Below are 24,505 nucleotides of genomic sequence, written 5' to 3'. Positions count from 1 at the left end.
GCTGCTCCACGCATGCGTGCCTTCCTGCTCCACTAGGGGGTGCATCCCCTCGTGGTCTCCAGTTCACTTAACTAGCCAAGAAGCCAACCTCGGGGAGGTGGGTGGGTTGTGAGAATATATGCCTGCTGTCCCTGGATAACACCTGTTACGGTAAGTAACTGTGCTTTATCCCAGGACAAGCAGGCATGATATTCTCACATGTGGGTGACCTCCAAGCTTACTGAAGAGGGATGGAGGGAAGTTGGCAATTTAAGCAAATAGATTTCGCAACACCGATTGGCCGAACCGGCCATCGCTTCTGGACAGGGAGTCCAGACAGTAGTTGGAGGTGAAGGTATGAACCGAAGACCATGTGGCAGCCTTGCAGATTTCCTCAATAGGTGTTGACCTGAGGAAGGCTACGGAGGCTGCCATCGCTCGGACTTTGTGTCCCGTTACTCGACCATGCAGCGCGAGACCAGCCTGAGCGTAGCAAAAGGAGATGCAATCGGCCAACCAGTTGGACAAGGTGCGTTTGGAAACTGGGTGACCTAACCGGTTTGGGTCGAAGGACAAAAACAGTTGTGGGACTTTCCGGTGTGGCTGAGTGCGTTGGAGGTAAAAGGCCAACGCTCTTTTGCAGTCAAGAGTGTGGAGCGCCACTTCTCCGGGGTGAGAGTGGGGCTTGGGAAAAAACACAGGTAAGACAATGGACTGATTGAGATGGAAATCAGACACTACTTTAGGTAGGAACTTTGGATGGGTGCGGAGTACCACCTTGTCGTGATGGAATACCGTGAAGGGTGGGTCCGCTACCAGAGCTTGTAGCTCACTAACCCGCCGTGCGGACGTGAGTGCAAGTAGGAAAATTACCTTCCAAGTGAGGAATTTTGGATGGCATTTGTCTAGGGGCTCAAATGGAGGTTTCATTAGTTGAGCCAGAACCACGTTAAGGTCCCAAACCACCGGGGGAGGTTTGAGAGGGGGGTGGACGTTCAGCAGGCCCTTCATGAAGCGAGTGACTAAGGGATGGAGCGAGAGGGCTTTCCCTTCCAGGGGCTGATGAAAGGCCGCAATCGCACTGAGGTGTACTCGAATGGAGTTGGTCTTTAGGCCGGAATGAGATAGATGAAGTAGATAGTCAAGGACCAGGGGGACGGGGACCGACACCGGGTCCTGGCTGTGGGAGGAGCACCAGGTTGAGAATCTGGTCCACTTTTGGGAGTAGCAGGTTCTCGTCGAGGTTTTTCTAGAGGCCTCCAATATCTCCTTGACTGATTGAGACACGGGGAGAGCAGTCAGGGGGAGAGAAACCAAGCATTCAGATGAAGAGATTGAAGATTGGGATGTAACAGTGAACCCTGACCCTGTGACAGTAGAGAGGGAAACAGAGGCAGAGGCAGTGGATCTCTGACACTGAGTTGAAGTAGAAGGGAAAACCACGGCTGGCGTGGCCAGCGAGGGGCAATCAGGATCAGGGTGGCTTGTACTGTTTTCAGGTGGACAAGCGTCCGCAGTATCAGAGGGAACGGCGGGAACGCGTACAGGAACCTTCCCTCCCAATCGAGGAGGAAGGCGTCGGCCTCGAGCCGGTCCGGGGAGTATATCCGGGAGCAGAAGAGAGGCAGCTTGTGATTGTGAGGGGACGCGAACAGGTCTATTTGAGGCGTCCCCCACCGTTCGAACACTCCTCGTAGGGCCTGAGAGTGTAGTGACCACTCGTGTGGCTGGAGGAGGCGGCTGAGTCTGTCCGCCAGGCAGTTTTGTTCTCCTTGTATGTACACCGCCCGAAGGAAGGTGTTGTTGGAGATTGCCCATTTCCAGAGGCGCAGGGCTTCCCGGCAAAGGGGCCAAGATCCTGTGCCCCCTTGTTTGTTTACGTAGTACATCGCTACTTGATTGTCGGTTCGGATGAGAACCACTCGGTCGCGGAGCAGATGTTGGAAGGCTACTGCTGCGAGGTAGATGGCCCGAAGTTCTAGCACGTTGATGTGGCAACGGCGGTCTTGTGCTGACCACATTCCTTGGGTGCGCAGGCCGTCCAGATGGGCTCCCCAAGCGTACTCCGACGAGTCCGTGGTGAGTACCTTGCTGTGGGGTGGGGTGAGGAAGAGCAAACCTTTGGAAAGATTTGAAGAGTCGGCCCACCAGCGGAGCGATCGTTGCAATGAAGGAGTCACTGTCACGGAGTGGTCGATCGGGTCCCGGTCTTGACGCCATTGAGACGCCAGGGTCCATTGAGGGATTCTCAGATGGAGGCGGGCGAAGGGTGTGACATGGACGGTGGAGGCCATGTGGCCCAGGAGGGTCATCATCTGTCGGGCTGATACTGAGGTCAGCCGAGAGATCCTTCGGCTCAGACTTACTAACGCCTCCAGGCGCGGAGGGGGGAGGAAGGCACGGAGGTGAACCGTGTCCAGCGTGGCCCCGATGAACTGTAGGGATTGTGAGGGGTGTAGTTGAGATTTTGGGAAGTTTATTTCGAACCCCAGACTTTGTAGATAGGTAATAGTCTGTTGGGTCGCTGAGATAGCCCCTTCTTTGGACGGGGCTTTGATTAGCCAGTCGTCCAGGTAGGGGAATACCTGGAGGCCCTGGGAGCGTAAGGTTGCTGCTACCACCACGAGGCACTTGGTGAAGACCCGAGGTGATGATGCTAGTCCGAAGGGGAGGACTCGGTATTGTAGGTGCCAGTCCCCTACTTGGAAACGCAAAAACTTGCGGTGAGCGGGGTGCACTGGGACATGTGTGTACGCCTCCTTGAGATCGAGGGAGCAGAGCCAGTCGCCCTCGTCGATCAGGGGGTAGAGTGTTGGTAGTGAGAGCATCCGAAACTTTTCCCGTACCAGGAATTTGTTGAGGCGTCTCAAGTCTAGTATTGGGCGTAGGTCTCCCGTTTTTTTCGGTACCAGAAAGTAACGGGAGTAGAAGCCCTTCCCCCGTTGGTCGGGGGGGACCTTCTCCACTGCTCTCAGGCGAAGCAGGTCTCGAGCTTCGGAGAGGAGTAGAGGTAGCTGAGTCCTGTTGGGAGGGCAATTCCTTGGGGGGTTGTCCGGGGGAATGGCCCGAAAGTTGAGAGAGTACCCTGATGAGATCACGCCAAGGACCCATGCGTCCGTCGTGAGTTGTTCCCAGCGAGGGTAAAAGGCTTTGAGTCGACCTCCGATGGGAAGGCGGCCTGGGACTATGGCGGAGGGGGCCCGCCCCCTTCCGCGTGTCCCGTCAAAAGGACGGGGATGGTTTGGTGGTCGCGGGCGGTTGGGACTTGGGCATGGCCCTGTGATGGGCTTGCGGACGTCTGGGTGGGAGCCGCGAGAAAGCAGGGGTGGACTTTTGTGGGTAGCGGCGCGGAGGGGCCCTGTATGGCCTGGGCGCTGGCGGTTTGGGCTTTTGCCGGACAAGGGAGGCAAATGAGCGTTCATGTTCGGAGAGGCGTTTTGTCGCCGCCTCGATAGTGTCATCGAACAATTCCTTTCCCACGCAGGGGAGGTTAGCTAACCGGTCCTGTAAGTTGGGGTCCATGTCGACCAGGCGCAGCCAAGCTAGTCGGCGCATGGCGATAGCGAAGGCTGCTTCTCTGGAGGAGAGTTCGAAGCCATCGTAGGCCGCGTGGAATAGATGAAGGCGCAGGTTGGAGAGGGACTCTAAAAGCAGGCTGAACGTTTCCTGCCGGGAGGCCGGTAGGTCAGTCTCAAAGGCTCTCAATAGTCCAATGAGGTGTTTGAGGTATGATGTGAAGGTGAAAGTGTAGCTTTGCACCCTAGAGGCCATCATTGCGTTTTGGTATAGTCTCCTGCCGAACTTGTCCAGGGTTCGGCCTTCCCGGCCTGGGGGTACTGCTGCTGAGACCCGGGACGGGTGAGCCTTTTTCAAGGAGGATTCCACTAGCAGCGATTGGTGGGAGAGCTGTGGTTGCTCGAATCCCGGATAAGGTACTGTGCGGTACTTGGCCTCCATTTTGGAGGGTACGGCCGTGACCATGTAGGGGGTCTCCAGGTTCCTGAAGAAGGCCTGTTGGAGTACCGGGTTAGGTGGTAAGCGAAGGGACTCTCTGGGCAGTGATGGCATATCCAGCTCCGCCAGGTACTCCTTAGAGTATCTGGAGTCGGACTGGAGATCTAAGTCCAATGCGTGGCCCATGTCTTGGACAAAGCGAGTGAAGGATGGGCGAGATGTCCCCGGAGCCCCGTGCGGGGTCAGGGAACGAGACCTTCGTCGGGTGGAGAAGGATAAGGAGGCTTCCCTCGAGTATCGAGGTTCATGCTCTGATCCATGCTCCGAGGTTGGGGAAGCACTGTGAGAGTGTTCCGGGGTTGTCGATCTTCGGCGTCTCGAGGAGCCCCTCGGAGACGATGCCGGGGTTAGGGGTACCGATCGATGTCGGATTGGTGACCTCGATCCGGACTCCCTCGGAGAATGCGTCCGAGGGGGAGTTCGGAGGATACGCGGGTTGGAGAGTGATAACTCAGCCACCCTTAGTGGTCCTGTACGAGGTGTGGGGGAACGGCCTCGTAGGGTTGGTGAACCTCGGGCCTTCTTGGAGGTACGGCGGTTCGAGGTTTCTGTCGTTCTAGCCCGACGTTTTGCCCCTCGGCGGTCCGCAGAGGGGGAACGTCTCGGGCGTCTCAGCGAGGAGTCCGAGGAGGATGGGATGCGGCGAGGATTGCGCACCTTTCCTCGAGGTTGTTCGGTGTGAGGCTCAGGTTGGTCTGGCACATTCGAGGTCGAGGCCGATTGAAACTGGGCCATTGCAGCGGACAGCTCCGACGTGATCATCGCTCGGAGTAGGTCCTGGAAGACGGGCACGGACAGCATCGAAGGCATGTCCCCTGCCTCTGTGCGCTCCACCGGGGGCGACCTCGTATCAGAGTATTCCCGTGTGGTGGAGGCACGGCCCGAAGGCTTGGAGGGCTTAGACGGGGCTGTGAGCATGGGGCTTCCGCCATGCGTCGCCGTTGTCCCCGAGGCTGGCTTCTTCGCTGTTACAGAACCTGAAGAGGGAAGAGGGGACTTACCCGGAGCCGAGGCTTTCTGTTGTCCCGAGGACTTCGGGGTCGAGTCTCGAGGCGATGCCGAGGTTTCCGGGGCCGAGGTCAAGGCCGGGGCAGAGGCCAGGGCCGACCTCGAGGCCGAAGTGGAGGGTTGGTCCGGGGTGAAGAGATCCGCCATGCGGGCTTTTCTTCGGCGGAGGGCCCGGTTTTGGAAAATAGCGCACTGGGGGCAGGAGTCGGTTGGATGAGTCGCCCCCAGACAAAGGATGCACCGGCGATGCGGGTCTGTGAGAGAAAGAAGCCGCTCGCACCGGGTGCACTTTTTAAAGCCGGTCAAAGGCCGGGACATTAAATCGAAAGTAGCCGCGGCTCGATTAGCCACGCGGCCACGGGGACCCGGAAGCCTCCGGGTCGTTGAAAATGAAGCAGGAATCAAGTAAAAAGGTAAGGAATTCGCGCACAGCGACTTAATCGTGAAAAAACAAGAAAAAATCGCGGTGCTAGAAGGCAGTTGGGGCAGAGCCTGAAAAACACGTCTTCTAGGCTCGCGGAAAATTTTGAACTGGAGACCACGAGGGGATGCACCTCCTAGTGGAGCAGGAAGGCACGCATGCATGGAGCAGCAGAGCAAACTTAAATCTTCAATCAAGTTTGCTTGAAAATGCTTCCGCATCGGGGCTCCGTAGATGACGTCACCCACATGTGAGAATATCATGCCTGCTTGTCCTGGGATAATGGATATCATTGGCATAACAGAAACATGGTGGAATGAAGAAAACAAATGGGACACAGTACTACAAGGATACAAACTGTATAGAAGAGATCGAGTAGGGCAGAAAGGTGGAGGTATTGCTCTATATGTTAAGGAGGGAATAGATTCTGTTGAAATGGTTACAACAGAAATGAAAGAGAAGCTTGAGTCACTCTGGATCAAAATTCCTGGTCAATATGGCGCAGATACGAAAATTGGCCTTTACTATCGTCCCCCAGGACAGGCGGAGGAAACTGACTCAGAAATGATGGAGGAAATCAAACAAGAATGCAAGACAGGAAATGTAATTATATTGGGAGACTTCAATTTCCCAGGGATAGACTGGAAACTAGCAACCTCCAACTGCGGCAAGGAAGCCAAGTTCCTGGAGGTGCTAGGGGATTGCTTCCTGGAACAAATGGTAAAAGAGCCGACAAGAGGCAACGCCACCTTGGATTTGGTCCTAAATGGCCTCACGGGACCGATAATAGAAGTGGAAGTCGTGGTTCCACTGGGAACGAGTGATCACAATGTAATCAACTTTAAACTTGACATCGGGAAAGGGAAACATGCCAAAACCTTAACCACCACCTTAAACTTTAAAAAGGGTAAATACGATCGCATGAGAGCCATGGTAGAAAAACGACTCGAGAAGATGGTGGACAAACTTGAAACGGTAGATCAGGCATGGTCCCTACTGAAAAATACTATCACAGAAGCACAAGATCTCTACATTCCGAGGATTTCCAAAGATCGGAGAACAAAGAGCAAAAGAGAACCGGCATGGCTTACCATACAGGTGAAGGAAGCCATAAAAGAAAAGAAGGACTCTTTCAAAAAATGGAAATGCATAAAGACAACCGAAGCCTGGAACAAACATAAAGATGATCAGAAGAAATGTCACAAGGCGGTGAGGGATGCCAAACAGGAGTATGAGGAAAAAATAGCCCAGGAGGCCAAAAACTTCAAGCCCTTCTTTAGATACGTGAAAGGGAAAAAACCTGCAAAAGAGGCAGTGGGACCCCTGGACGACCAGGGAAGAAAAGGGTACATCAAGGAAGATAAACAAATCGCAGACAAACTAAATTCCTTCTTTGCGTCCGTCTTTACGAAGGAGGACACCTCAACAATACCTGAAGCGGAGAAAGTGTTTGCAGGAGAAATAGAAGACAGCCTCACCACAGTTGAAGTGGACTTAGACCAGATATACTATCAGATCGACAAACTTAAAAGTGACAAATCCCCTGGACCGGATGGAATTCACCCGAGAGTCTTAAAGGAATTGAAGGTTGAAATCGGAGAGCTATTGCAAAAACTTGCAAACCTGACAATCAGAACTGGACAGATACCGGACGACTGGAGGATAGCGAACGTCACGCCAATTTTTTAAAAAGGATCGAGAGGGGAACCGGGCAACTATAGGCCTGTGAGTCTTACGTCTGTCCCCGGCAAGATGGTTGAAGCACTGATCAAGGATAGCATAGTCTGGCACTTGGACGCACACGACTTGATGAAACCCAGTCAACATGGATTCAGGAAAGGGAAATCATGTTTGACGAATTTACTCCAATTTTTTGAGACTGTGAACGAGCAAATTGATAGTGGGAAGCCGGTGGACATAATATACTTGGACTTCCAGAAAGCGTTCGACAAAGTTCCACATGAAAGACTTCTCAGGAAACTACAAAGCCATGGCATAGAGGGGGATATACAAAGGTGGATAGGCAAATGGCTGGAAAACCGAAAGCAGAGAGTGGGCATAAATGGGAAGTTCTCCGACTGGGAGAAAGTGACTAGTGGTGTACCACAGGGCTCGGTACTTGGGCCGATCCTTTTTAATATTTATATCAATGACCTGGAGGAAGGAACAACCAGTGAGATCATCAAGTTTGCAGATGATACAAAACTATGCCGGGCAATCAGATCGCAGGAGGATAGAGAGGAACTCCAGAGCGACTTGTGTCAGTTAGAAACATGGGCGGAGAAATGGCAGATGAAGTTCAATGTGGAGAAATGCAAGGTAATGCATTTAGGCAATAAGAATAAGGAATACGAGTATACAATGTCAGGTGCAACTCTGGGGAAGAGTGAACAAGAAAAGGACCTGGGTGTACTGATAGATAGGACCCTGAAGCCGTCGGCACAATGCGCGGCAGCGGCAAAGAAGGCAAATAGAATGTTGGGCATGATAAAGAAAGGAATCTCGAGTAGATCGGAGAAAGTTATAATGCCGCTTTATAGGGCAATGGTCAGACCACACTTGGAATACTGCGTCCAACATTGGTCTCCCTACCTAAAGAAGGATATAAAACTGCTGGAGAGGGTGCAGAGACGAGCAACAAAACTGGTGAAGGGTATGGAGAAACTGGAATACGAGGATAGACTTATAACACTAGGATTGTTCTCCCTAGAGAAAAGGAGACTGCGTGGGGATATGATCGAGACCTTCAAAATACTGAAAGGAATCGACAAAATAGAGCAGAGAAGATTATTTACATTGTCCAATTTGACACGGACTAGAGGACATGAAATGAAGCTAAGGGGGGACAGGTTCAGGACTAATGTCAGGAAGTTCTGCTTCACTCAGAGAGTGGTTGACGCCTGGAATGCCCTCCCAGAGGAGATTATTGCGGAATCGACCGTCCTAGGCTTCAAGAGCAAACTAGATGCATATCTCCTTAAGAGAGGCATATAAAGATATGATGGACTATAAATTACGCCAGGGTACACCTGGCAGGGCCTCCGCGTGCGCGGATCGCCGGACTTGATGGACCAAAGGTCTGATCCGGAGATGGCAGTTCTTATGTTCTTATAATATAAATGTGCATGAGTTGAGTCTCTTTCATTTGAAAGGAAACTCTGCAATGAGAGGGCATAGGATGAAGTTAAGAGGTGATAGGCTCAGGAGTAATCTGAGGAAATACTTTTTTACAGAAAGGGTGGTAGATTCGTGGAACAGTCTCGCAGAAGAGGTGGTGGAAACAGAGACTGTGTCTGAATTCAAGAGGACCTGGGATAAGTACATGGGATCTCTCAAAGAGAGAAAGAGATAATGGTTACTGTGGATGGGCAGACTAGATGGGCCATTTGGCCTTTATCTGCCTTCATGTTTCTATATTTCAGCACAGCCCTTTACATGAGCTCTATGACATGTGCTCCACTGGGGGTGGGGGGGGGGGGAGGAACAAGGCAGAGTGAATGCCTGCATGTGTTCCAGTAGGGCAGCGAGATGCTCGAGTGGAGGGGGGGGGGCAAGGCCTCTCCCAATGGGGTATGTTCCTCATTCTGTGATTTTGATTATAACAATTTTTGCTTCAGAGCAACCCTTTAAGTGTGGGTCGTTTCATCACATGCGCTCCAATGGGGCATAAGGAGGTAAGGCATGTCAATGAAGAGTATATTCCTCTTTTTGTGGTTTTGACTCAGTAGCCAAGAAAGTTTTTTTTATTATCACAAAGAATACCAAGCACAGAAAAATTAATAATCATCATTTACTATGTTACTATTACATTTCTTTCAGTGAGATTACTTTGCTGCATTGAACGTCAGTAGATAATAAATTCAACTAAATTAACTAAAACCTTTGATATTTTTGAGCTTTCCTACCTTAACTGCATTTGGTGTTGGAGGAAGTGGCTTTCTTGTAACTAAAACCAAACAGAACAGCAATTAATTATGCAATGCTAGCAAAAGAAATTTGAGTATTTACAATAATTCCACAGCTACAATAGACCCCCCCCCCCCCAACGAAAACAGGTTTTATTAACAAGAGACATGGTTGATCCTGATACAAATGGAGTGGGTACAGAGATTTGCAATTCCGAGTTCTGGTGAGCTTGAGCAATCAGGCTGAAGTAAAATATACAGACTAATCAGCTTTTTCTACAGCTGGCTTAATGCCACAAAATTGCTATTTTTAAATTAGATGTATCTAGCTAAGTAAGCCATTTAAATTCCTCTGGGGTTTTTTTTTTGTCCTAAGATTACTAGAATATGCAAAAAATGCCAGAATTAATATTTACATTACATTAGTGACTTCTATTCCGCCTGTACCTTGCAGTTCTAAGCAGATTACAGTATAAGAAAGCTGGGCATTTCCAGGAAGTTACAATTTAGGGGATGCTTACAGTTATAAGCGGATTACAGTATAAGAAAGCTGGGCATTTCCAGGAAGTTACAATTTAGGGGATGCTTACAGTTATAAGCGGATTACAGTATAAGAAAGCTGGGCATTTCCAGGAAGTTACAATTTAGGGGTCGCTTACATAGTAAATGCAGGGGGATTACAGTTTAGGGGAGGTTAAATAGAGGAGGCAGAGGGGAGAGGTTGGGGAAGGGAGGAGAATTGAGGAATACTAGTAGGGAAGTAAAGTTTAGGGTTGGTTACTTGTTAGGGTCGATGGGGAGGCTGTATAGTTTTTTTGAATAGCAGGGTTTTGATTTCTTTTCGGAATGATTTAAAGTCACTTGTAGTTGACAACAGGTTGGAGATACAGGGGTCCAGTTTCGCTGCTTGCGTCGCTAGGAGGCCATTGTACCCAAATACCAACTTTAGAGGATAGTTTTCCCCAAAATAGTTTCATGACTAGGGACACACATATCATAACCCCTCCATTACATGTCAACCCTTATCGACTTCTAGGTGCTGAAGAGCACTGCACAGGCCTTGCCAGCATTTGTGCACATGCTCGTATCCTGTTACATCCAACTCACAAAGCCTGGGTACCACTTTGCCCTCAAGCAAGTACCTTACTGTATTATTTAATAATAACAACAACTTTATTTTTATACACCATAATACCACAAACAGTTCAGAGCGGTTTACAGAGGAAGAGACTGTATACAGACAATGATATGACAAAAAACTTTTGAAATTACATTAGCATGTTACAATTAATCAAATTTATCCGAATATAAACCGTCTCCTGTCCTGGCCCACTCTACTAACTTTTACTTTTCTGCCATTAGTTCATGGCAGCCAAATCAGCAAGAGGCTCTGCACAGGCAGGAGCGAAGGAAAGTAGCTCCTGCCACGGTTCACCGCTGGACCAGGGATTCTAAGGGGAGGCAGGAGGGAGGTAAAAATTTTTAGAATTGGCTAAGACAGGAGGTGGAAGGGATCCCTGCTGTCCCAGCCCACCGCTGGATCACCAGTCTTATGGCAGGCCTACAGAACCTGGCATGGGAGGGAGGGAGTGAGGGGCTGGATGCAGAGCAGGGAGGGAGCAGGGTGCAGAGCCTGGCAGGGCAAGGCACTGCACTTGAAAATTAAACACCCCCCACTCCTCGTTTATATTCGAGTCAACCTTTTTTCCTCTTTCTAGGGGAGAAAAAAGGGTTACCTCTGTTTATATTCGGGTCAGTTTATGTTCAAGTATATACGATATCTACAAAGTTAATCCCTTATAGTTTCTGGGGACAAAACCAAGGGTGACAATTCCCAGAAAGGCATCGAGACCACTCACCAAGAAACACAGGGATACTACAGTGTGTAATTGTTTAGACATGGGACCCAGACCTAACAAATTAATGTTCTAATGTTACAAGTTGGATCAACAAACACTGAAATATTGAAAAAAGAAAACAGAACACAACAGGCAGGTGAAAAGGAAGAGAGATTTTAACATTAAGTTAATCAACTAAGACCCTGATCTCTGGCTTTATACCCAGCTTATAAAGAGATCGGAATGTGTGTTCATTATTCTTAGCTGGGCTTGAAACTGTTGCCTCTCTCTGTCAGCTATAACTAAACAACTAATCTTTTCAGGGGGATGCCAAGGACTCAGAGTAACAGACTAACCCTATCAACTGACAGTCAGGGAAAGATTCTCAAAACCCACCATGCCTTTAATGATGGTCGCTAAACCGGTTCCAGCCAGTTTAGCTTGTAAGTATTCTACTGGCCAATTTTCAAAGGGCTCATCGTGGTCTTTTCTTAGCTTCCTGATAGATTCCGACTCTGCCAAGCAAATGTATTACAATGAGGTAATTAATATTTAAACGAGCACTCCGGGCGATTCTTCATTATCGTCGGGTGATCCCCCCAACCTCGCTGTTCTACATTTGCAGGCAAAATTTTCCATCAGGTCTGAGCTGGTAGAATTCATTAAGTCATATGTATAAAATGGAAAGAGTAATAGCAATACAGCGACGATATATTCGGAAATTTCAAGATGTGTGGGAGCCATTAACATAATTTTGTAATGATTAGTTGTTACTTTTCCCTTAATTCTTAAAGTTCATTTTTCAGGGGGGGGATTTTAAGTATAACATCTTACATAGAGTAATTTAATTACATATTATGAAGGGGTGGGAAGGGAGGGAGATAAGATTTTATGATTGGTATTATTGCTGAATATTAAGTGATATTCTCAATGTGCAAATGTATTTATGTATTATCACACTTATTGTACGTATAAAAATGAATAAAGATTTACAAAAAAAAAAAGGTCTGAGCTGTCTGCATGGGAGTGGCCTTAAGCAACTTGGGACAATTAGAACCTTAGGCCCTTTACCGGCGCATTCCAGGATGTAGCGGGGAGGGGAAGGCCTGCCATTTTGAAGAGTCAGGCCTACTGGCCAGAGGGATTAGACATCCCTCCGGCCAGCCATCGTGAACAAGATGAGGGGGGCAGGGGTAGGGGGGGCATCCCTCTTGCTGCTGGGGAGGGGGGTGTCAGGGCGAAGTTGTTTTACAGCAGCGGCGGGAGTGAGCATCCCTCCCACTGCCTGGGGGGGGGTCGTTGATGGCAGTGGTGGGAGAAAGTGGCCATCCCTCCTGCTGCTTGGGGGGAGGAGATTGCTGTACGGCAGTGGCGGAGGGAGTGATCATCCCTCCTGCCAATCTTTGATTTGGGATCTTTTCTTTAATTTGTGGATTTATTTTGCGCATGCAGGGTTTTTAAAAAGAATGACGCGCCTTTTTTAAATCATTATAATAGCGGCCGCAATAATGGCTCATTGGATTTTACTGCGAACATTTGAGAATCTTCTTCTCAATGTCTGTAAAATGTTGCATTGTTATGCTTCCATCTGCTAGAGAGCTTGGAGAGTATGTGAGCTTTCATAGAGTCAAAACTACAATGTTTAGGCCTGGCTTTTTATCGAGAATGGGATATACCATGAGGCTTGGTATATTCTCTAATATCTTGTCTTGTGTGAAATATTTTAAGGTGTGGAAGCCTATTTTGAAAGGTTGGGCTCCAAGTTAGCCAGGCGAAGCAGACTGTTAGTACCAATTAATAAGACCACCAAAAAAAACTTTTAAACTAGTTCACAAGGGAAAGTTAACAGTTGTTCAGAAGCACATGATTTAGACTGAGACCTCTTTACTGGATACTGGCAAAACATGCAGATTAGTTCTCCTTGGTTAGTTATAATCTGGATGCAAGAAAATTAAGATAGTAGACATCCTATCTCCACTAAAAATACAAAATAAGCTTCATATTAGAAAAGACCAAAATATATCATGTTTCAGAGAGGAAGAAAAAAGCCTCAGATCGCTAGCTATTTCTCACACTACTACTAACATCCTATCTTCTGCAGGCAGGCTATGTCCTATCAAAGCATATTGGAATATACATTGTTGATCGATTCACAAAACAAGATGTGTGTGCTCTAAGGACATACAAACTTGTCTAAAGTACTTGGAAGAAAAAAAAATAAAACAAAATTTAAGGAAGAATGATGTTTCTAAAAGCAACAAATGACATTTTGTCCTTTGTTCACATCAGAAAACAAGTATAGCAATAAGGTACTTGCAAAGCTGTCACATATACAAAAGTCAATAAGAAATCAAGCAATTACTATAATAAAAATTAAGTACTTACTGTCGCCAAATAAATTATATTCTTCACAGCCAGGTGCCAACTTCTCAGTTTGTCTGCAACACTGATACGTTCCTTCAGTCCAGAACTGAGGGTGATACTTTGCCACAATATGATTGTTAACCTTAATCTCTACAATTTACAAAAATGCATAGTTTAAAAATCTCCATTAAAATTCTTATATACAGCTTAACAAACAAGAAATGCCTATTCAAAACAGTTTAGATAAATCACTACTACTACTATTAATTATTTCTATAACGCTACCAGATGCACACAGTGCTGCACAGAATACCAGTCCCTGCTCGAATGAGCTTACAATCTAAATAGGCAAGACAGACAAACAGGATGTCCTGGATACAGTTAAGGGGAACGGTTAATCAGTGGGCTGGGTTGGAGGGTAGAGGAGTGGGGTTAAGGATTGAAAGCTATATCAAAAAGGTGGGTTTTCAGTTTGCTTTTAAATCACATTCATAAAATACAAATACAAATATAGGCATATCTAGCATTTCACTGAAAACCTGAGATTTAAAAGCACTATCTGGAACAGAGTTCTTCAATGCAAGACCTGAGGGGGCCCAGTGGTAGTGGCAGTCCCTGGAAACCTCTGGGGCAGCTTCCATTATCTGTCTGGTTTTCTTCTGCTACTCTGCCTCTCTATGCAAGCTCAGGATAGAATGGGGAAAGTGGATTAGGGAACAGCCACATGCTTGAAGAACAACGCATTTCTCAATTGACAAAAGAGAATGCAATTGGAAATGCTCACAATCTTGAGGATACCCCCTAATGACCTTTGAAGATGGGCTGATGGGTCTAGATGTCATTGATATACACTGGTCAGCATGTCATGGCTCTACATAGGAAGATATTTGATGGCTCTCTTTCAGCTCATTAGAATCCCAAATGGCCTTAGCTTAAAAATTAATTATGAAAACTTCTAATAGGTTGACATTTTCAGGTACATCAGGCTATAAAAAAACCATGTCTTCAACAACAACCTGGTCTTGTAGATCCACCTTTGGTACTTTTTGCCAATTATGAGTGACCCCTCCTGATGAAGAGCACAACGAAACTCGAGTCGGGGGGCTACGTATTTTAAATGGTGTTATGTTATTAAGCACTGAAGCACTTTCAACATGACTTTACACTGATTCACATAAAGCTTCTGTGGTTATTGAGGAGGTTCCAACCTAAGCAAAGCTTACAGATAAGTGTTTGGTATACTATTCCGGTGATGGTTGGCAAGGGACAGTAAAGGCAGTGATGGTCCCAACAATAATCGCAGTTTGATGTTATCATCTCACTATGGGTTATGAGGTCTGAGCACTTTACTATTTATTAATTTATTTAATTTATTCAAGTAGGAAAGCTATGATAATTTTGTTAACTATTATAGTCCATCCAGCAGAATATTCAATATCTTCCACTAGATAGTAATGTAATGTAATGTAATTTATTTCTTATATACCGCTACATCCGTTAGGTTCTAAGCGGTTTACAGAAAATATACATTAAGATTAGAAATAAGAAAGGTACTTGAAAATTTCCCTTACTGTCCCGAAGGCTCACAATCTAACTAAAGTACCTGGAGGGTAATAGAGAAGTGGAAAGTAGAGTTAGAGGAAAAATAAAAATAAAATAAACATTTTAACAAGACAGCATTGATCTAAATACTTTGGAAGGTAGAAGAGAGGAGAGAAAGGAATAGAAGCAGAAGGGGGAGCCGTTGAACAGTAGAATTCTGGAGAAATTTAAATGATAGAAATAGAACAAAACAAAGACAAAAGGCAAAACAATAGATAAGATTAAAGATAAATCATAAGCTGGAAAGAAAAATAAAATAAAACTTTGTCTTCAATCCACGGTTTCAGCGTCAGTGATGAAGTGGAGCAAGTAAGTTTAGGAGGAGCGATTGACGTTTCCAGAAAGGGCTTCTTCAGGGAAGAGACTTGGCAGACAGTCCCAGGATGCCTATGTCTCCTCCCCTGCGATGTTCTCCCATCCATGCATTCCCTCCCAGACACACTGCCCGTGCCCCAGCCGCTCCAAGGAGGCTGCCCCAGATGAGGCCCATGGTGAATGCAGGATTCTCTCCTCTGCGGGAAAGCCGCCCGGAGCCGACAGTGGATTGCATGGGGGGAAGAGTTCACACTCTTGGTAGGATCGGGTCTGTGTGCTCTCGGTGGTTGTGGCTGGTCTCGTTGCTGTAATATTCAACAACTTCTTAATACATTTTAGCATTATTCTCCAGCTCAATTTCCTTGGGTACTGAACAGTGCCAACGAACAGCTTCCTCCCTGCTCTCCTCCTTAGCTCCCCCTCTCCTTCCTCCTCCTGTTCCGTTTCCACCTCCTTTGACTCCTTGCCCTCCCATGCTCACCCTCCCCTCTCTCCTTCACCTGCCTCTTCTAGGAATACCTTTGTCCTGTAATTTTTTTGTAAATGTCAATTGTAACCCGTTCTGAGATCCCGGGAGAATGGAATAGAAATCATAATAAATAAAGAGAAAATTTCACTGTGTAGACGCCATTACTGAGAACTTTTCTGATCTGAACCCCAGGCCCTTAACTTCATTTATAAATGAAATTTTTAATAGCAAGACCCGACTCAATCGTAAAAGTTCTTTGTGGAACAAACCTTTTAAATCTAGCATCCAAATAGGATAGATTACCATTCTTCACGGCATTAAATGTTAGGAATAAAACCTTCAATTTAATTCTAGAGAGTAGTGTCAACTGAAAGCACTCCTTAAACAGAGGTGAGATACTTTCTTATTTTGGTCTGCCCTTGAGGAATGATGCTACTGCATTCTGCACTAATTGTACTTCTTCACCGAAAGGGTAATCGATCATTGGAACGAGCTACCTCAGCAGGTGATTGAGGCCAACAACGTGTCAGATTTTAAGAGAAAATGGGATATTCACATGGGATCTCTAGGGGAATAAAAGTCAGGGAGTGGGTCATCGGTGTGGGCAGACTTGATGGGCTAAGGCCCTTTTCTGCCGTCAATTTTCTATGTTTCTAAAGAATGACACAAGGACAAATATTCTCCATCCTGTCCCTGTCCCATTCCTGTAAGCTCTGTCCTCATCTGTTCAAGCCTCAAACACTTTAAAATCATAAATGTTTGAGGTTTGTGCAGTTAAGGCAGAGCTTGCAGAAATGGGACAGGGATACTGAGATCCATATCCACATCTTGGGCAGAGCAAACAACAATGCATAAGAACTTAAGAATAGCCTTACTGGGTCAGACCAATGGTCCATCAAGCCCAATAGCCCATTCTCACAGTGGCCAATCCACATCCCTAGTACCTGGCCAAATCCCAAGGACTAGCAACATTCCATGCTACCAATCCAGAGCAAGCAGTGGTTTCCCCCATGCCTTTCTCAATTACAAACTAGGGACTTTTCCTCCAGGAAATTGTCCAAACCTCTTTTAAAACCAGCTACTCTATCCGCTCTTACTACTCTGGCAATGCGTTCCAGAGCTTAACTATTCTCTGAGTGAAAAAATATTTCATCCTATTGGTTTTAAAAGTATTTCCCTGTAACTTCATTAAGCTGAACTTAGGCAGGCAAGCAGGAGAGAAGCAGCGTTTGGAGAGTGAAATAGAAGGAAAAGGGAAGCAAAAGGAGTGAAAAAGAGCAGAAGAGGGGAAGAAGAGGCAGGAGACCACGAGGGGAATCGGCGCGGCTTCGTCCATCTAAGCTCCCCCTTAAAAGGGGAGGGGCCAGCCGAGCAGAATCCAGCTGAGCTTAGGCAGGCAAGCAGGAGAGAAGCAGCGTTTGGAGAGTGAAATAGAGGGAAAAGGGAAGCAAAAGGAGTGAAAAACATCAGGAAAGGGGAAGAAGAGGCCAACCGAGCAGAATCCAGCCACCGCTAAAGCAGAGCTGAAAGAGACCACAGCAGGCGCAGAAGGAACACAACCACACACCGCTAAAGGAGAACAGAAGGAGGACACAGCAGGCACAAAGGACACACAGCCAGGTAGACACAGAGGACAGCAGGCGCAGAGGACAACCACAGCAGACACTGAAGGCAGCAATGGAAGCAGCAGATGGAAGCAAGATGTTGAGCTACCCAGTTTTCTGCACCGTCTGCCATATGTATGACTACCTCCCCTCTGGGAGGCGGTCTTAAGTATGCGCTCAATGCGGAGAACTGGAGAGCCTTAAGAGACAAGTCAGACTCCTGGAGGGTAGAATACTGGAACTCGAGGCACTTCAAGCAGCAGAGGAGGGAGACAGAGGAAGCAGAGAACAAAGGACACCATCGAGGAAGAAGTCCGAGAGCTGGAGAAGTTCATAGAGAAGGCATACAGGGAGGCTGTGGAAAATCACCAGCAACAGTGGAACTGCCGAAAGACACCTACAGAAAGTGTGGACCACCCCACAGACAACCCACCATGAAGAAATGGGTGACACAGCAGCGAGAACAAAGGATATGGACCTGCGGCAGGAGAGATGGACATACACCAGGGACACAGACCTGCGGCTGGAGAATCAAGAGAAGATAGAGAGAACAGCAATCGTTGTGGGGGACTCCATCATCAGACAAGTCGACAGCCACATAGCGGGAGGAAGACTGGATCGGCTGGTGACCTGCCTACCGGGAGCCAAGGTACAAGACATAGCGAGCCGCATCGACAGGATCATCGACACTGTGGAAGAAGATGATATGACGGTGGTGATCCATGTGGGGACAAACAACGTGAGCAACAGGAACTACAACAGGGAAGTACTGAAGGACCAGTTCCGGATGCTGGGAAGGAAGCTGAAGACCAGAACGCAGAGGGTAGCATTCTCGGAGATCCTGCCGGTACCCAGGGCTGGATTGGGTTGAGAAGATGAGAAGAGGCAGATGGAGCTGCAAGCAGTTAACGCGAGTATGCGGCGCTGGTATGAGGAAGAAGGATTCCACTTCGTGTGCAACTGGACGGCGTTCTGGGGGAAGAGCAAGCTATACAGAAGGACGGACTCCACCTCAGCAGAGACGGAATGAGGCTACTAGCAAGCAACATCAAGAGAGAAGTTTTTAAACTAGGAAGAAGGGGAAAGCCGACCGAGAGAGAGAGTCAATGGTTCAGGAACTGGTATACCCGGAGGATACCATGCAAGAAGATAGAGGAAAAGACTCACCAAATTACAGGCAAGACAGATTGAAAAGCACACAAGAGGGAAGGAAATGTAAGAAAGTAACAGGCCGCAAACTCAAGTGTATGTACACGAACGCAAGGAGCCTTAAGAACAAGATAGGTGAATTAGAAGCTATGGCACAAAGAGATAACATGGACATCATCGGCATCACAGAGACATGGTGGACTGAGGAAAACATCTGGGACACTGTTACCGGGATACAAACTATACCACAGAGACAGAGTGGCTCAAAAAGGTGGGGGCATTGCCATATACGTCAAAGAGGGAATTGAATCTACTGGACAGAACATGCCACAACAGACGGATAAGTTAGAGTCTCTATGGGTCAAAATTCCGGGAACAAATGGACTGGAAACGAAGATCGGCATCTACTACCGACCCCCAGGGCAGTCCAAAGAAATTGATGGAGAAATGACGGATAAGATTAAATGTAACTGCAAGGGAGGCAATGCAGTTATCATAGGTGACTTCAACTATCCGGGGATAGACTGGAACCTAGGGACCTCCGGCTGTGCTAGGGAGACCATGTTCCTGGATGCTATAGGCAATTGCTTCCTGGAACAACTTGTCAAGGAAAATACTAGAGGAAATGCAATTCTGGATTTAATTCTAAATGGCCTGCAAGGACCGGCACAAGCTGTAGAAGTAGAAGGGACGCTGGGAAACAGCGATCACAACATGATCCGCTTCGATCTGGATGCAGGGGAGAAACATCAGTCCAAAATGACAGCCACGGCACTGAACTTCCAAAAAGGGAATTATGAAGGGATGAGACTCATGGTAGGGAAAAAGATTAAGAAGAGGATAAGCACTGTAAAAACACTAGAGCAAGCTTGGTCCCATTTTAGGGACACAGTAATCAAGGCGCAAAATCTATACATACTGCATATTAACAAGGGATCAAAGAGGAAAAAAAAACAAAGAACCGGGGTGGCTCACTGTAGAGGTGAAGAAAGCGATCAGAGACAAGAAAACTTTGTTTAAGAAATGGAAAAAGTTCAAAAACGGATGAAAACTGGAACAAGCACAAACAACATTAACACAGATGCCATAAGGCGGTAAAAGGGGCTAAAAGAGACTACGAGGAAAAAATAGTCAAGGAGGTGAAGAACTTCAAGTCGTTCTTTTGATATATTAAGGGGAAACGACCCGCGAAGGAAGAAGTGGGACCGTTGGATGACCATGGAATAAAGGGAGTGCTAAAAGAGGACAAAGCAATCGCTGACAAACTGAACACATTTTTTGCATCTGTATTTACCGAAGATGTACACAGCATACCGGAACTCATCAGGCTATATGCTGGAAGCAAAGACAGAAAGCTGACAGGATTGACAGTCACTCTAGAGGAGGTGTGTAGGCAGATTGATAGGCTTAAGAGCAATAAATCCCCGGGACCGGATGGCACCCATCTGAGGGTCATCAAGGAACTGAAAGGGACCATAGCTGAACTGCTTCAACTAATAGCCAATCTGTCGATCAAATCGGGAAAGATTCCGGAAGACTGGAAGGTGGCGAATATTACGCCAATCTTCAAGACAGGTTCTAGGGGAGATCCAGGAAACTACAGACCGGTGAGTCTGACCTCGGTACTGGGAAAGATGGTGGAGTCGCTGATAAAGGACCGCATCATTGATCACCTTGACGGACACGGGCTGATGAGGACCAGTCAGCACGGTTTTAGCATAGGCAGATCGTGTTTGACGAACTTACTACACTTCTTTGAGGGAGTAAACAGACAGATAGACAGGGGCGACCTGGTCGACATTGTATATCTGGATTTTCAGAAGGCGCTTGATAAGGTTCCACATGAACGACTACTTCAGAAAATTGCAAGCCATGGAATCGAGAGTGAAATATTCAAGTGCTGGCTGAAACATAGGAAACAGAGAGTGGGGGGTAAATGGACAATGCTCGGACTGGAAGAGTGTCACCAGTGGGGTGCCGCAGGGCTCGGTGCTTGGACCCGTGCTCTTCAACATCTTTATAAACGATCTGGCCATTGGTACGACGAGGTGATTAAATTTGTGGATGACACAAAGTTATTCAGAGTAGTGAAGACACAGGGGGATTGCGAAGATCTGCAACGTGACATAATCAGTTTTGAGAAATGGGCATCAACATGGCAGATGAGGTTCAACGTGGATAAGTGTAAAGTGATGCATGTCGGTAACAAAAATCTCATGCACGAATACAGGATGTCTGGGGAGGTACTTGGAGAGACCTCCCAGGAAAGAGACTTGGGAGTTCTGATCGACAAAGTCGATGAAGCCGTCTGCGCAATGTGCGGCAGCGGCAAAAAGGGTGAACAGAATGCTAGGAATGATAAAGAAGGGGATCATGAATAGATCGGAGAAAGTTATCATGCCGCTGTACCGGGCCATGGTGCAACCTCACCTGGAGTACTGCGTCCAACACTGGTTGCCATACATGAAGAAGGACTAGGTACTACTCGAAAGGGTCCAGAGAAGAGCGACTAAAATGGTTAAGGGGCTAGAGGAGTTGCCATACAGTGAAAGATTACAGAAACTTGGCCTCTTCTCCCTCGAACAGAGGAGATTGATAGGGGACATGATCGAAACATTCAAGGTACTGAAAGGAATAGACTTAGTAGATAAGGACAGGTTGTTCAGCCTCTCCAAGGTAAGAACGAAAGGGCACTCTCTAAAATTGAAAGGGGATAGATTCCGTACAAATGTAAGGAAGTTCTTCTTCACCCAGAGAGTGGTAGAAAAATGGAACGCTCTTCTGGAGTCTGTCATAGGGGAAAACACCCTCCAGGGATTCAAGACAAAGTTAGACAAGTTCCTGCTGAACCAGAAGGTCCGCAGGTAAGGCTAGTCTCAGGGCGCTGGTCTTTGACCAGAGGGCCGCCTTGTGTGCGGACTGCTGGGCACGATGGACCACTGGTCTGACCCAGCAGCAGCAATTCTTATGTTCTTATGTTCCCTAGTCTTTGTAATTTTTGACAGAGTGAAAAATTGATCCACTTGTACCCATTCTACTCTACTCAGGATTTTGTAGACTTCAATCATATCTCCCCTCAGAAGTCTCTTTTCCAAGCTGAAGAGCCCTAACCTTTTTAGTCTTTCCTCATACAAGAGGAGTTCCATCCATACGAGAGGAGTTCCATCCCCTCATACAGAGGAGTTTTATCCATTTCCCCGATATCTAAGCTCTCTTCTGTGATCTACCACTGCAATGCTGCAGCAACGTTGGCTCCGACCAGAAGACAATTTCCCAGTATTTCTCTTTAAATTTAACTCACCCATGCTGGCAGAAGCATTCACTCACTCACCGGAGGCACTTTGCTATTTTACCTGCATATCATTGTATTTCTGTCTGTGCCTCAACTTACATTTGTTTCAGATATCTAAATTCTCTCCTATGGTCTACTGCCGACGTTGACTCCGCCCACAAGAAAGATTTCCCTGTATTTCTCCTTTAAATTTAACTTCCTTGCAACGCACGCCAAAGAAGCGTGCTTAAGAAGCAGGTTATGCTCCTTAGTGCACTCCTTCATGCACACCTTAAGTGCTCACATAACAATTTAGCCCTGAAACGTCTTGCTACATTTGCAATACTGTTCATCACTCTCTTCTACCAAAACTCTGTATACAACATGACTACAACCCATTCACACATCCCTGTTTCTTGGGGATGTCGCCCAATCCCACAACAAACAATATAACATCATCCTCCAATTAGGGCTCATCTCCACACCATTAATATCTTACACAACACAAAACTCCTCGCCATACCACCTCCAAAACCCTATTAAAACCATACCACCTCCAAAACCCTATTAAAAGATACCATCATACAAAATAAATCCAATCTCCTCTGTATAACAGAAACCTGGCTAACAGAAGGGGAAGAAACTTACCTATCGGCTACTCTTTTGACCATAACCACTGTAAAGGGAAAAGAGGTGGCGGTTTAGCAGTTATATATTTCTCTTCCATTAAGATCTTCTTTGAAACCTCTGAGTACTATCTCTGTAGAAAACTTACAATTTAAAATTACTATCAATCTATCAAGAGAGTTCCTTTTTTCTCTTAACACCCTCCTCACTAGAGACAATATTACCACTCTGCAATCCATCATTTTCGACTTTTGTACCAAAGCCCACTCACCGATTATCCTCAGAGACTTTAATGTTCACTTCAACGACAAGAGCATAAGAACATAAGATTTCCCGCTGCTGGGTCAGACCAGTGGTCCATCATGCCCAGCAGTCCGCTCACGCGGTGGCCCTTAGGTTAAAGACCAGTGCCATATTAGAGTCTAGGCTTACCTGTGTATGTTCTTTTCCAGTAGGAACTTACCCAACCTTGTCTTGAATCCCTGAAGGGTGCTTTCCCCTTAACAGCCTCCGGAAGAGCATTCCAGGCTTCTACCACTCTCTGGGTGAAGAAGAACTTCCTTACGTTTGTACGGAATCTTTTCCCTTCTAACTTTAGCGCGTGCCCTCTCGTTCTCTTCACTTTGGAGCAATAGCCTACAATAGATCTTCTCACACTCACAACCGATCTCAGACTTATACCATTAATCTCTGACCCAACTCACATAGCAGGACATACCCTTGACATGATATTCATTCTGTCAGACCAAAAAAAGCCATATTCTCTTTAAAATCTAACATCTTTGTGCCCTGGACAGACCATACACTAATCATATTTACATTCCAACAAACCTCTAATTCAGGCCATAAAATCATCACATTCAGAGACTATGGAAAATTGGATTCTTCTACCATCACTGCAAACCTAAACATAATAGAACATTCAAACAACGTTTGGCTGATGATCAAAATAGCACATGGAATATGGCAATCAACAAATACCATAGCTCCTCTTTCAACACGAATCATTTCAGCCCGAAGCAAAAAGAATACATGGTATACACCTGAACTAGCTCTAATTAAGAAACAACTAGATCTTTAGAGAGAAAATGGAGACTAAAATCTTCAATAAATAGAGAATTGTGAAAAATTGCAAGAGGACCATGGGAGACTGGGCGTTAAAATGGCAGGTAACATTTAATGTGAGCAAGTGCAAAGCAATGCATGCATGAAAGAGGAACACAAACTATAGATACATGATGCAGGGTTCCACGTTAGAAGTCACTGCCCAGGAAAAGGATCTAGGCATCATCGTTGAGGATACATTGAAATCCTCAGCTCAATGTGTGGTGACGGCTAAGAAAGCAAATAGAATGCTAGGAATTAATAGGAAAGGAATGGAAAACAAAGATAAAAATATTCTGCTGCCCTTATATTTCTCTGTGGTACAGCCACACCTCAAATACTGTGTGCAATTCTGGTTGTTATATCTCAAAAAAGATGTAGTGGAATTAGAAAAAGGTACAGAGAAGGGGAACAAAAATTATAAAAGAGATGGGATGACTTCTCTATGAGGAAAAGGTAAAGCAGCTGTGGCTCTTCAACTTGGAGAAGACAGCTCAAGGTGAATATGATAGAGATCTATACCGAGTGGAGTGGAAAGGGTAGATGTGAATTGCTTGTTTACTCTTTCCAAAAATACTAGGACTAGGGGCATGTGATGAAACTACTAAATAGTAGATTTAAAACAAATTGGAGAAAATATTTCTGTATACAACATGTAATTAAACTGTGGAATTCGTTGCTGCAGAATTGTGTGGTTTAAAAAAAGGTTTGGATAATTTCCTGAAAGAGAAGTCCATAGGCCATTATTGAGATGGCTTGGGGAAATCCACTGCTTTTTCTTAGAATAAGCAGCATAAAATCTGTATCAGGTGTGCAAGGATGATATTTTATCATT

At 46.4% G+C, this 24,505-nt stretch overlaps 1 protein-coding gene across 4 annotated transcripts in view; it reads right to left on the bottom strand.

Moving 5' to 3' along the window:
• TEC (tec protein tyrosine kinase) overlaps positions 1 to 24,505 on the bottom strand; it is a 223,842-nt gene that overhangs the window by 84,225 nt on the left and 115,112 nt on the right. For all 4 annotated transcript variants that reach the window (XM_033945988.1, XM_033945979.1, XM_033945998.1 and 1 more), the window contains 2 exons: positions 13,551 to 13,679; positions 9,328 to 9,368 (listed from right to left, as the gene is read on the bottom strand). In XM_033945988.1, the coding sequence (XP_033801879.1) occupies positions 9,328 to 9,368; positions 13,551 to 13,679 (170 nt within the window). The remainder of the gene's footprint in view (positions 1 to 9,327; positions 9,369 to 13,550; positions 13,680 to 24,505) is intronic.

Source organism: Geotrypetes seraphini, chromosome 1 (genome assembly GCF_902459505.1).
Source record: "Geotrypetes seraphini chromosome 1, aGeoSer1.1, whole genome shotgun sequence".
Lineage (NCBI taxonomy): Eukaryota > Metazoa > Chordata > Amphibia > Gymnophiona > Dermophiidae > Geotrypetes > Geotrypetes seraphini.
The sequence above is the reverse complement of the archived record's forward strand: the minus strand, read 5'-3'. Positions and strand labels throughout refer to the sequence as shown.